The 13,518-nt window shown below is 39.2% G+C and overlaps 1 protein-coding gene across 1 annotated transcript in view; it reads left to right on the plus strand.

The window, feature by feature from the left end:
* LOC114650091 (serine/threonine-protein kinase 24) overlaps window positions 1–13,518 on the plus strand; it is a 157,917-nt gene that overhangs the window by 120,755 nt on the left and 23,644 nt on the right. The window contains exon 7 of the mRNA XM_028799535.2: window positions 11,743–11,888. Within this exon, the coding sequence (XP_028655368.1) occupies window positions 11,743–11,888 (146 nt within the window). The remainder of the gene's footprint in view (window positions 1–11,742; window positions 11,889–13,518) is intronic.

Genomic DNA, 13,518 nt, shown 5'->3' on the forward strand with positions numbered 1-13,518 from the left:
TCTATAAGCCGGACTCATGTATTAGCCGGAGACCAAAAATCATACGAATTTTTAAAATAAAATCGTATCATAGATAAGCCGGACTCATGGATAAGCCGAACGTACTATAACCTATAATTAATAGAAGGGAGGGAGGTCAGTGGTCTCACTCGCGCCCATTTAATTTCTTTAAGGGGGGAGAGAGTGTGAGATATTGCCGTCTCTCTCACTCCCCGCATGGCGCGGTTGGAGCGGCCGGAGCGCGTTCTTTCTGCTCTGGGCGTCGCCGAGTCAACACGAGCGCGTAGCGGTCATTTAAATTGTGATTTTATATGTAAGCATATTTAAATATATATCGCGGATTTCTGCGTACAATGGGTCTTTTAATTTCTGGTACATGCTTCCTCAGTTGGTTTGCCCAGTTGATTTCATACAAGGGACGCTTTTGGCAGATGGCTGAGAAGCTACCCGGCTTACTGTTCTCTCTCTCTTGCGCTGACTATCTGTGATCCTGACGTATGGGGATTGAGCAGGGGGGCTGTTTGCACACCTAGACGATACGGACGCTCGTCTAAAAATGCTGAAAGATTATCTTCACGTTGCTATCTTTTGTAAAGCTGATTCCTGAAAAGACATGCTGCACAGTGCTTCGCATACTTAAAAGCTCGAAGGGCACGTATTGATTTTTGACTGAAAAACAAACTCTGTCTCTCTCTATCTTTGTCTGCTCCTGACGGAGGGGGTGTGAGCTGCCGCCTTCAACAGCTTTGTGCCGCGGTGCTTCGCATACTTAAAAGCCAAACAGACATATTGATTTGTTTGCTTCACTGCTTTGAAGAGGAAGATATGTTTGCATTCTTTTAATTGTGAGACGGAACTGTCATCTCAGTCTTGTCATGGAGCACAGTTTAAACTTTTGAAAAAGAGACAAATGTTTGTTTGCAGTGTTTGAATAACGTTCCTGTCTCTCTACAACCTCCTGTGTTTCTGCGCAAATCTGTGACCCAAGCATGACAATATAAAAATAACCATATAAACACATGGTTTCTACTTCGCGGATATTCTTATTTCGCGGGTGGCTCTGGAACGCAACCCCCGCGATGGATGTATAAGCCGGACTTATGTATAAGCCGATATTCTATTTTTTCATTTTCACAACTTTTATCCTTAGATAAGCCGCGGCTTATTGACAAGAACTTAGGGTATATATATATATATGATTGTATTACCATGGTGTCCCTGTATGTTTCAAAGTTTCTGTTTTCTCCTTACCTTTAAAATATCTAAGGGTCTTTAAGTCCAATAACCCCCCCAATACCCTATTTAGTCCATTTACCACTAGTAGTAGTTGTTTTCTTTAATTGCCTTAGGCAGTTGAACTCATGGTTAAATTAGTGGTTTAGTTTTTTCTGAGTCAGAAAAAAAATGTACATTATGTCACAGCTGTTTGGCCTAAGGGCTCATCCAGTTTTTTGAAATTATTTTGGGGGAATTGCGTGGCTCTGATTACAGTTACTTACAACTTTTTAAATACAGTGGGTACGGAAAGTATTCAGACCCCCTTCAATTTTTCACTCTTTGTCATATTGCAGCCATTTGCTAAAATCATTTAAATTAATTTTTTCCCTCATTAATGTACACACAGCACCCCATATTGACAGACAAAAAAAAGAATTTTTGAAATTGTTGCAGATTTATTAAAAAAGAAAAACTGAAATATCACATGGTCCTAAATATTCAGACCCTTTGCTCAGTATTTAGTAGAAGCACCCTTTTGAGCTAATACAGCCATGAGTCTTCTTGGGAAAGATGCAACAAGTTTTTCACACCTGGATTTGGGGATCCTCTGCCATTCCTCCTTGTAGATCCTCTCCAGTTCTGTCAGTTTGGATGGTAAACGTTGGTGGACAGCCATTTTTAGGTCTCTCTAGAGATGCTCAATTGGGTTTAAGTCAGGGCTCTGGCTGGGCCATTCAAGAACAGTCACAGAGTTGTTGTGAAGCCACTCCTTCGTTATTTTAGCTGTGTGCTTAGGGTCATTGTCTTGTTGGAAGGTAAACCTTTGGCCCAGTCTGAGGTCCTTAGCACTCTGGAGAAGGTTTTTGTCCAGGATATCCCTGTACTTGGCCACATTCATCTTTCTCTCGATTGCAACCAGTCGTCTTGTCCCTGCAACTGAAACACCCCCACAGCATGATGCTGCCACCGCCATGCTTCACTGTGAGGACTATATTAGACAAGTGATGAGCAGTGCCTGGTTGTCACCACACATACCGCTTAGAGGCCAACTCCTGCATGGAGTTTGCTAAAAGACACCTGAAGGACTCTGAGATGGTGAGACATAAGATTCTCTGGTCTGATGAGACCAAGATAGAACTTTTTGGCCTTAATTCTAAGCGGTATGTGTGGAGACAACCAGGCACTGCTCATCACTTGTCCAATACAGTCCCCACAGTGAAGCATGGCGGTGGCAGCATCATGCTGTGGGGGTGTTTTTCAGCTGCAGGGACAGGACAACTGGTTGCAATCGAGGGAAAGATGAATGTGGCCAAGTACAGGGATATCCTGGACAAAAACCTTCTCCAGAGTGCTAAGGACCTCAGACTGGGCCGAAGGTTTACCTTTCAACAAGACAATGACCCTAAGCACACAGCTAAAATAATGAAGGAGTGGCTTCACAACAACTCTGTGACTGTTCTTGAATGGCCCAGCCAGAGCCCTGACTTAAACCCAATTGAGCATCTCTAGAGAGACCTAAAAATGGCTGTTCAACAACGTTTACCATCCAACCTGACAGAACTGGAGAGGATCTACAAGGAGGAATGGCAGAGGATCCAAAAATCCAGGTGTGAAAAACTTGTTGCATCTTTCCCAAGAAGACTCATGGCTGTATTAGCTCAAAAGGGTGCTTCTACTAAATACTGAGCAAAGGGTCTGAATACTTAGGACCATGTGATATTTCAGTTTTTCTTTTTTAATAAATCTGCAACAATTTCAAAAATTCTTTCTTTTGTCTGTCAATATGGGGTGCTGTGTGTACATTAATGAGGGAAAAAATTAATTTAAATGATTTTAGCAAATGGCTGCAATATGACAAAGAGTGAAAAATTGAAGGGGGTCTGAATACTTTCCGTACCCACTGTACATTTAAATTATTTCTCTTCATGCAAGTTTTAATCCTAAAACTGTGCAGCTACTTAAGAGTTTGTTTACATTGTTTCATGAATACATTTTTTCTTTAGCTCTAAATAAATTTGTCACAGCATCTTCTATCAAAATTGTGCCATTATGGTGCATCCTATAGGAATAGATAGATAGATAGATAGATAGATAGATAGATAGATAGATAGATGAGATTCTGGTAAAAACAAAAGAATAGAGAAAGTACATCCTTCAATGATAACACAGGGTTAAACTAGGCATGTCAAAGGGAGACATTTGCTGCCAAACTTTAGTGATTGTTTAGTATAAAATATACCCTGGCAGCCTCTACTTTCCAGACATCCGATTATCTCCTGTTATCTTTTATCTGTTGCTCTAAATATATTTAAATCTGACCTTTTTGTTGTAGAATGTAGCACATAGGACTGCTAATTGTAACCAATGCTGTTTGCTGTTTCTCTTGAACTGCTGTCATTTGCCTTCACAAACAGCTAGACATCCATGGGATTGTAACAGGAAGATTTGAACAAAACATGATTCTTTATGCTGATACAATGCTGTGAATTACTGATCCTTAATAATTACTGCAACATTCTAGAGTGAAGATGTACTTGAATAAACCATTTTGTACCTCAACTTGAATTGGATCAGTTTCATTTAATTGCACTACAAAAAGTACAAATATCTAGCAGTTACAGTTACTAAAAAAGTAAAGACCTATTCTGATTCAGTTTTTACAGCTTGTTGGAAAGTATTTGGCTTGACAATGTACCAGAAACGTTATGTTCACAACAATAAAAAGCTCTCAACAAACTAATTTTGCTTATGTCAGTATGTTCAGTTAATTACCAAAACAAGTTAGAAAATGTATGCATAGTGTAACATTCAGGTGCTTTCGAGGGCTATGCAGGCACTATAGACCTTAATGAACTGAGTTCAGTAGGTAGGTTCTGGAACCTCCTCAATCCATTTCAGAGTTATGAGGGCCAGAGACTATCCCACTAAGACTGGGCAAAAGGTTAAAAACAGGCCTCGGCAGGACTCTAGTCTATCACACTCTTACTCACATACAGTGGTGTGAAAAACTATTTGCCCCCTTCCTGATTTCTTATTCTTTTGCATGTTTGTCACACAAAATGTTTCTGATCATCAAACACATTTAGCCATTAGTCAAATATAACACAAGTAAACACAAAATGCAGTTTGTAAATGGTGGTTTTTATTATTTAGGGAGAAAAAAAAATCCAAACCTACATGGCCCTGTGTGAAAAAGTAATTGCCCCCTGAACCTAATAACTGGTTGGGCCACCCTTAGCAGCAATAACTGCAATCAAGCGTTTGCGATAACTTGCAATGAGTCTTTTACAGCGCTCTGGAGGAATTTTGGCCCACTCATCTTTGCAAAATTGTTGTAATTCAGCTTTATTTGAGGGTTTTCTAGCATGAACCGCCTTTTTAAGGTCATGCCATAGCATCTCAATTGGATTCAGGTCAGGACTTTGACTAGGCCACTCCAAAGTCTTCATTTTGTTTTTCTTCAGCCACTCAGAGGTGGATTTGCTGGTGTGTTTTGGGTCATTGTCCTGTTGCAGCACCCAAGATCGCTTCAGCTTGAGTTGACGAACAGATGGCCGGACATTCTCCTTCAGGATTTTTTGGTAGACAGTAGAATTCATGGTTCCATCTATCACAGCAAGCCTTCCAGGTCCTGAAGCAGCAAAACAACCCCAGACCATCACACTACCACCACCATATTTTACTGTTGGTATGATGTTCTTTTTCTGAAATGCTATGTTACTTTTACACCAGATGTAACGGGACATTTGCCTTCCAAAAAGTTCAACTTTTGACTCACCAGTCCACAAGGTATTTTCCCAATAGTCTTGGCAATCATTGAGATGTTTCTTAGCAAAATTGAGACGAGCCCTAATGTTCTTTTTGCTTAACAGTGGTTTGCGTCTTGGAAATCTGCCATGCAGGCCATTTTTGCCCAGTCTCTTTCTTATGGTGGAGTCGTGAACACTGACCTTAATTGAGGCAAGTGAGGCCTGCAGTTCTTTAGACGTTGTCCTGGGGTCTTTTGTGACCTCTCGGATGAGTCGTCTCTGCGCTCTTGGGGTAATTTTGGTCGGCCGGCCACTCCTGGGAAGGTTCACCACTGTTCCATGTTTTTGCCATTTGTGGATAATGGCTCTCACGGTGGTTCGCTGGAGTCCCAAAGCTTTAGAAATGGCTTTATAACCTTTACCAGACTGATAGATCTCAATTACTTCTGTTCTCATTTGTTCCTGAATTTCTTTGGATCTTGGCATGATGTCTAGCTTTTGAGGTGCTTTTGGTCTACTTCTCTGTGTCAGGCAGCTCCTATTTAAGTGATTTCTTGATTGAAACAGGTGTGGCAGTAATCAGGCCTGGGGGTGGCTACGGAAATTGAACTCAGGTGTGATACACCACAGTTAGGTTATTTTTTAACAAGGGGGCAATTACTTTTTCACACAGGGCCATGTAGGTTTGGATTTTTTTTTCTCCCTAAATAATAAACACCATCATTTAAAAACTGCATTTTGTGTTTACTTGTGTTATATTTGACTAATGGTTAAATGTGTTTGATGATCAGAAACATTTTGTGTGACAAACATGCAAAAGAATAAGAAATCAGGAAGGGGGCAAATAGTTTTTCACACCACTGTACGTACATAAACATACAAACACACCTCATATTCACATACAGTGACAATTTGCAAGTGCCAATTACATACCCTATATAAATGAATACAGTGATCCCTCGCTATATCGCGCTTCGCCTTTCGCGGCTTCACTCCATCGCGGATTTTATATGTAAGCATATTTAAAAATATATCGCGGATTTTTTGCTGGTTCGCGGATTTCTGCGGACAATGGGTCTTTTAATTTCTGGTACATGCTTCCTCAGTTGGTTTGCCCAGTTGATTTCATACAAGGGACGCTATTGGCAGATGGCTGAGAAGCTACCCAAATTACTTTTCTCTGTCTATCTTGCGCTGACTTTCTCTGATCCTGGCGTAGGGGGATTGAGCAGGGGGGCTGTTCGCACACCTAGACGATACGGACGCTCGTCTAAAAATGCTGAAAGATTATCTTCACGTTGCTATCTTTTGTGCAGCTGCTTCCTGAAACGACATGCTGCACGGTGCTTCGCATACTTAAAAGCTCGAAGGGCACGTATTGATTTTTGATTGAAAAACAAACTCTGTCTCTCTCTCTCTCTCTCTCTCTCTCTCTCTCTCTCTCTCTCCCTCCCTGCTCCTGACGGAAGGGTTGTGAGCTGCCGCCTTCAACAGCTTTGTGCCGCGGTGCTTCGCATACTTAAAAGCCAAACAGCCCTATTGATTTGTTTGCTTTTCTCTATCTATGTGACATTCTGTGCTCCTGACGCGCACTCCTTTGAAGAGGAAGATATGTTTGCATTCTTTTAATTGTGAGATGGAACTGTCATCTCTGTCTTGTCATGGAGCACAGTTTAAACTTTTGAAAAAGAGACAAATGTTTGTTTGCAGTGTTTGAATAACGTTCCTGTCTCTCTACCACCTCCTGTGTTTCTGCGCAAATCTGTGACCCAAGCATGACAATATAAAAATAACCATATAAACATATGGTTTCTACTTCGCGGATTTTCTTATTTCGCGGGTGGCTCTGGAACGCAACCCCCGCGATGGAGGAGGGATTACTGTAAGTTTAAAAATTTGAAATTAATTCCTTCTGTGCTTGAGATTGTGTGGCTTTAATAATTTTCATTAAAATGGGACTTAAAAAGCTATTGCATGTATGACCGCGCTTAAAATCCATCCTTATAATTCCTCATTTATCATCAGAGATGGATTAGGGCACAGGAAAAAAAAAACACTTTCACAAATACTGTAAACATATAAGGTTGCACACACTGTTTGTAGTATAAACAAATACATGCAGTTTAAACTCTGTCTGCTTCTTGATCCTTAATCAACTGGAGTATACCATCATGGAGTTTCATGCAAATTGTAAATATATTGTGACAGTGTTTGTTTCAGTAGTGTTTGCGAAACTGAAAAACTTTAAGATGGACAGCCTGTTAAAAATTGGGACACTTTGATATTCTTCAGTTATTTATCAGCACTGTTCCTGTCACTGTGATGTGTGGTCACCCTAGTAAATTATAGTGTTGGTGAAATGGTCATGCCCCAGGATACTACATTCATATCTAGATAATGTTTTATTTTTCTTGTTTGTATGTAATAATTTTACAGTTAGGAAGATCGTTTAAGTTGCAATTCTTTTTAACCATTGTGGCACAAAGTGTCTGTGGGACCAGTATTGATCCATGGGAAACACTGGCTTAAAGCATCAGAAGGAGTGAAATGTTGATGCAGTGGTTTTCTTTTGTTTGTGGTCAAACCGCTGGAAAGACTTCATAATGTAGAAACAACTTGCTGACAGGAAAGTTTCTGCATGCTCAGCTGGACTTGCAGATGCTGGATTGACCACCTATAAAAAACAGCCAGTAGCAGCCAGTAACATTCTGCCTGTGCACACAGTCTGCTGGTGTTTCATTAACTTGTTTTGGAGATATATACTGCCTGTTGGAAGTAGAAAATATACAAGTTGGTGTAAGCACTGTCAAGTTAAAATAAAGCAGTAAATTTAATTGTAGTTTAAGTTGCACATAATGTTTCCCTGTTTTTAAGATAGACAAGTTTGAAAATTTACCAGTGCTTCTGAACAAATATTGAACTCTGTCAACAAATTTTCTTAAAGAATAAGTGTACTACCTTTCAACAGAATTGGTCCATTGAAGGCTGAGTTGTTGTAAGCAGACAGACAGATTGACAGACACACTTGGGTTATCACAATAGGTGCTTTGTGCATTATATGTGAATGGCGGCGCTACACAGACGCTGTGGCTTTGTGCTCCCTGAATAGGTGCTTTTTTTCTGCTATTATTGTTCTTAATATTGACTTTCATCGTTTTACACACGGAAGCGAGCATCCACTACAGTCATCAAAAGCTTCTACAGATCGGCTCTAATAGCAAAGATAACACAGAAGCAATACCACAGGAGATTCGCAGATCACCGGGACTTATGTTGACTCCTACACTTGGAAGACGACGACGCAGACAGCGCAGGGAGAGGAAGCAAAAAAGAGGCAAGCGAGCAGGATTACTAGCTAGGATAAAGGCTGCTTCGCATAAAACCCCTCTTTCTAGTGTCGTTCTTGCGAATACTAGATCACTCGCAAATAAAATGGATGAGCTCCGACTGGATATTTCCACACATAAAACTACAAGGGACTGTTGTCTTTTGATTTTTTCGGAGACGTGGCTGGATCCCACCATACCGGACACAGCAGTTGAACTTGCATGTTGCACGCTCCATCGAGCCAATTGAACCCCCGATTCCGGCAAGAAAACAGGTGGAGGACTATGTGTCTATACTAATAATGCTTGGTGCACTAATATAACTACAATCAACAAGTTTTGTTGTCTGGACATGGAATATCTGATGCTAAGATGCCAACTGTTTTACCTACCGAGAGAACATACCGTCGTTATTGTTATGGCAGTATACATACCTCCTCAGGCTAATGTTAAATCAGCGCTTGAAAAATTGTTTTTGACATTATTAGTAAACAACAAAACTCGCACCCTGATGCAGTTTTTATCATTGCTGGGGATTTTAATCAAGCAAATCTTAAGGATGTATTCCCCAGATTTTATCAGCATGTACATTGTAAAACCAGAGGGGAAAACACCTTAGACCATGTCTATACAAACATAAAAGATGCCATTCCACGCCCCCACCTTGGCAAATCTGATCATCTCTCTTTGTTTCTTGTTCCAGCACACAAAGCCCTTATCAACAGTATTAATCCAATTAGCAAGACTGTTAAAGTTTGGCCTGAAGCTGCCATTTGCCAACTCCAGGACTGCTTTGAACAAACAGACTGGAATATATTTTTTCATCAGACAGACTTAGAGACATATACTTCATCTGTGCTGTCATTTATTAATTACTGTGTGGACAATGTCACTCTCAACAAAAGGATCAAGGTCTACCCAAATGAGAAACCATGGATGAATAGTGAAGTCAAACAGCAGCTCACGGAACGGGACAAAGCCTTTAAATTAGGAGACACCTCAGCCTATAGAGCTGCCAGAGCTAACCTCAAGAAGGGCATCAAGTCTGCTAAACTAATGTAGAAACAACGGATGGCGGAGGACTTTGACAGTAACTCAGAGTCACAGCGGATGTGGCAAGGCATCTGATTAATCACGGATTACAAAAAGAAAAATTACGTACAATACACACTGGCCAATAACAATGCCAACCTAGCAGAGGAACTTAACAGTTTCTTTGCACGGTTTGACAAGGACAATAACCAGACTCCAGTCAGCTTCAAGCTGACCGGAGACTCACAGCCTGTAGTCGTACACATACACGATGTGCAGTGGGCACTCAAAAACATCAATACAAGGAAGACAGCAGGTCCTGATAATGTGCAAGGATGTGTGCTCCAGGCCTGCGCTGACCAATTAGCGGAGGTATTTACACACATATTCAGCCTCTCCCTCTCCTCAGGTGTAGTCCCCTTGTGCCTGAAATCCACAACCATTGTACCTGTTGATTGTGAGCAACTGAGCTTCATAAATTCTGACACTAGCGATGAGGAGTTCTTGGGGTTTCCATAAAACTAGAAGAGTGCTTGAACCTTAAAGTCTCTCCTTATTTGTTAATGACAGTGATGATGTTTCTTAATACCGCTGTTGAATTTACATGGTTGAAATATTATTCTGCTATATTTTATTAAACATATTAGTGCACCATTTTGTTCAGAATATTTTTTTTCTTGTTTTCCTCCTCTAAACCTAGGTGCGTCTAATGGTCAGGTGCGTCTTATGGTGCAAAAAATACGGTACTTTGTTTTTCCATAGTTTCATTTGATTGAGGTTCTGGAGATTTATTTTGGATATGGCAGCAATAGCACAGTATACAGTTGAGTCTCCTATCACCATGTCAGACCCACATGCAGTAATACTATCTTCAACAGTTTAATACACAGTACTGTTTTCTACTAATGCCAAGGTCTGAATCTATGATATAATGAAATTACAGCAGAAACACGAATAGAAAATTATTTCTGTGTAGCATTGCTACCTCATAATGCTTGGACTTTGCATCTTTTCTAGTGCCCACCATAAGTGAAAATGTTATGTTTCTGTCAAAAAAAATGTATTTTTTCGTTTGATTTCATTAAATTGACTTTGTGTGTGTGTGTGAATGTGCCATGCAGAGAACTATAACCATGTCCAATGTTAGTTATTTCCTTAAAGCCCTTACTTCTGTAGTAAGCATTGTCTAATTGCAACCCTCTAATGGACAAATCCTAAGTGATATAATATCCATAATAGGCTAGAATTTGTGCTTGATGTCTTAAAGATTATGAAAATATTTTAATTCACTATATTATTTCAATGTATTTGTCCTATAATGTACATGAAGAGTCCACTACAAATATTTCAGTTGGAAAAACATGTTTTCTGTAATTTTATGTGTTTATTTAAGATATCAGTGATCATAATTAAAGTGGATCAGATCAGAATTTGAGTCAAATATTAACATCACTATATGTTTATGTAACCAGCAAACAGAGCACATAGTCCTTTTATGAAATTGTACCTTTTCCACTCTGAATTGAATCTCATACAAGTTTTCACTTGCTGGCTCTCACAGTGCTCTCATTGCATTTGAAACACATGCATACTCCTGTCACATTTTGTCATGTGATATTTTCCTTAGTCATAATTTCATGGTGTAGTATATTCTTTTGTCTTTGTATTTTCATGATTTACACAAATATATACTGCTTCTGTACATTACTCACTGTGCCCATCCCATCCTTGCGCCACAGCCAAGAATTCAGTCTGCAACTCATAAAAGGCACCTATGCAGATTTGCCTACCCAGTGGGCTTCCTTCTGTAAAATTTTGAAACCCATTTAAAACAAAGCAAGACAGTGGGAAATTATGCAACCTCAGCCCAGAGAAAAGAAAAGAACTCCTACTGGTCTAATGAAAAAATTGATTTGCAACCTATACTCTCACCTTAAAATTTACTTTGGATGAGTGTCTTTATGATTGATGACCTTGATGGCAATGGGGTCAGAAGACGGACAGCTATTGGTTGCAAAGTTTAGCAGTCTGGCATGCATCTAAGAATTAGAATTTGAATTATCTATTCACAGGATTAAGAGGGCCATAGTCATTAGACCTGCACCATGGAAAGTGTTTAAGCTTTTAAAATTTTTACGTTTTCAAACTGATGTTAGTAATTGTGCACTGTCTCCTTGTAAGGTGTGCCAGAAAACAAATGCAATAGTCACAGAAATTTTTACAGAATAAGGCAAGTTCATTGCTTATAGATCCCCTTTCCTAGCAGATTATTATGGTTATTTTGTTTGTTGTTAATGTTATACCTTTGTATTGATTAATATAACACTAAATCTAATGCTTAACAATACTTAAAATTATATGACTTTATTTACTAAAGATATATACTAACTTTTTGTAACATGCTTTTGACCCCTTAGAGACCAACAGCAAAAGAGCTCTTGAAGCACAAATTTATTGTACGACATGCCAAGAAAACATCATACTTAACAGAGCTCATAGACAGATACAAAAGATGGAAGGCAGAGCAGACCCATGATGAGTCAAGTTCAGAGGAATCAGATTCGTAAGTAAAAGTTAAGGTGCTTTATTTGTTGTTTAGCAACTTGGATAAGTAATTCTGTCAGATTTGTTTTGTGTTCAGTATTTTTAAGGTAGAATCACATACTATATACTTTTGTTATTTTGGTTGTTTGTCCTTATCCTTCTAAACTTAGTGTGTATATATTGTATGTGTGCATGTGGGTCATATTGGTCAAGTTTTTACGACTCTGTAATTTGCTGTATATTGTTGTTATTTATGTGTGTATATATTGTATGTGTGCATGTGGATCATGTTGGTCAAATTTTTATGACTCTGTAATTTGCTGTATATTATTGTTTAGCAGACGCTTCTGTCCAAGGGACTTACAAAACAAGTTAAAATACATGCAGAATAAAGGTGTGAGCATCAAAGCAACAGAGAAAATTATAAAAAAGCGAGCACAAGGGAATAGAAATAAAACACAATTTTACCTACAACTAGACTAAGACAAAAATTTAGTATCCTAAACTCTTTGTCAGTACAACAGCAGCAATCCTGTAGGTGAGAAGCTAAACAGTTCCAAAATATTTAATGAAAAGATCTATTTTTTCAAAACATACTCAAAACCACAAGTAAATTGGGTGCAGTTAAATAGGGAAAGTTAAATATTTTATCATCAGCTGCTGTATACCATTATTACAGTATAGTGTTATCCAATAGCCTTTTGACAAATTAAATGCAAATTAGAATGCCCAGCTCTTCCAGAAACTACAGATATCAGTGTTCAGTAACATTTCATGTTACCATGCCATGCATTGTGGAAGTCCAAAAGAAGGCATGTTGTTTTCTAGAATGCATATTGGGCAAAATTAAAATTAAAAGTACTTTATAGCATAAGTAATAACAAAAAAGTCTACCAAATGCATGAATATTCATTTTGAACTGTTATTTAAGAACCTGCAAAAATTCATTGATACATTTTATCAGACAGCCTCCATATTAATTAATGCAGGATCATATCACCTTTAAAAGGCCTTAATTCAAAACTTGGGTTATGGCAAGACAAATATCACACTTGCCCAGATTTTGTTGAATTCCAAGCCTTGAATGTCACCAAATGTAATGTTGGCATACTGCAGGCATGTTGTGTAGTCATTCCCAACAGTATGGTTGTAGCTGCTCCACTGTGTCTCATCTCCAGGCAATTTTTCAACAAACTGGCAGCAGACGTGACCATTCAAGTGAGGGTTTAGTTATCCCTTAGGTGACTACACCAGAGCTGGATCAGCCTATCAGGCTAGTCTATCAGAGATTGTTTTAGATGTACTACCTGTACTGCTGCTAAAACTTCTGACAAGCACAATGTCTTCATTAGTTGAAAGAACAATGAAAACCAGACTCCATGCTGCCTGCCTTAGTGCACAGCAACCTGTTAGAGGCCCTTTGTTCACACCTCGTAGATATGACACCCAACTAGCTTGAGCCAGACCTATACTTTGTTGGACTTGTTAGCATAGTTATCAGGTCTTCTTCACAGGTGAACCATGCTTCCGCCTGTTCCCCTCAGATCAAAGGGGCCACTGTGTTCAGGAGTTTTAGAGAAAGATATGCTGATGTATCTGTCCAGTAAACTAACCCCTAGGGTGGAAGGAAAATAATGGTGTATGCTTGC

Source organism: Erpetoichthys calabaricus, chromosome 4 (assembly GCF_900747795.2).
Source record: "Erpetoichthys calabaricus chromosome 4, fErpCal1.3, whole genome shotgun sequence".
NCBI lineage: Eukaryota > Metazoa > Chordata > Cladistia > Polypteriformes > Polypteridae > Erpetoichthys > Erpetoichthys calabaricus.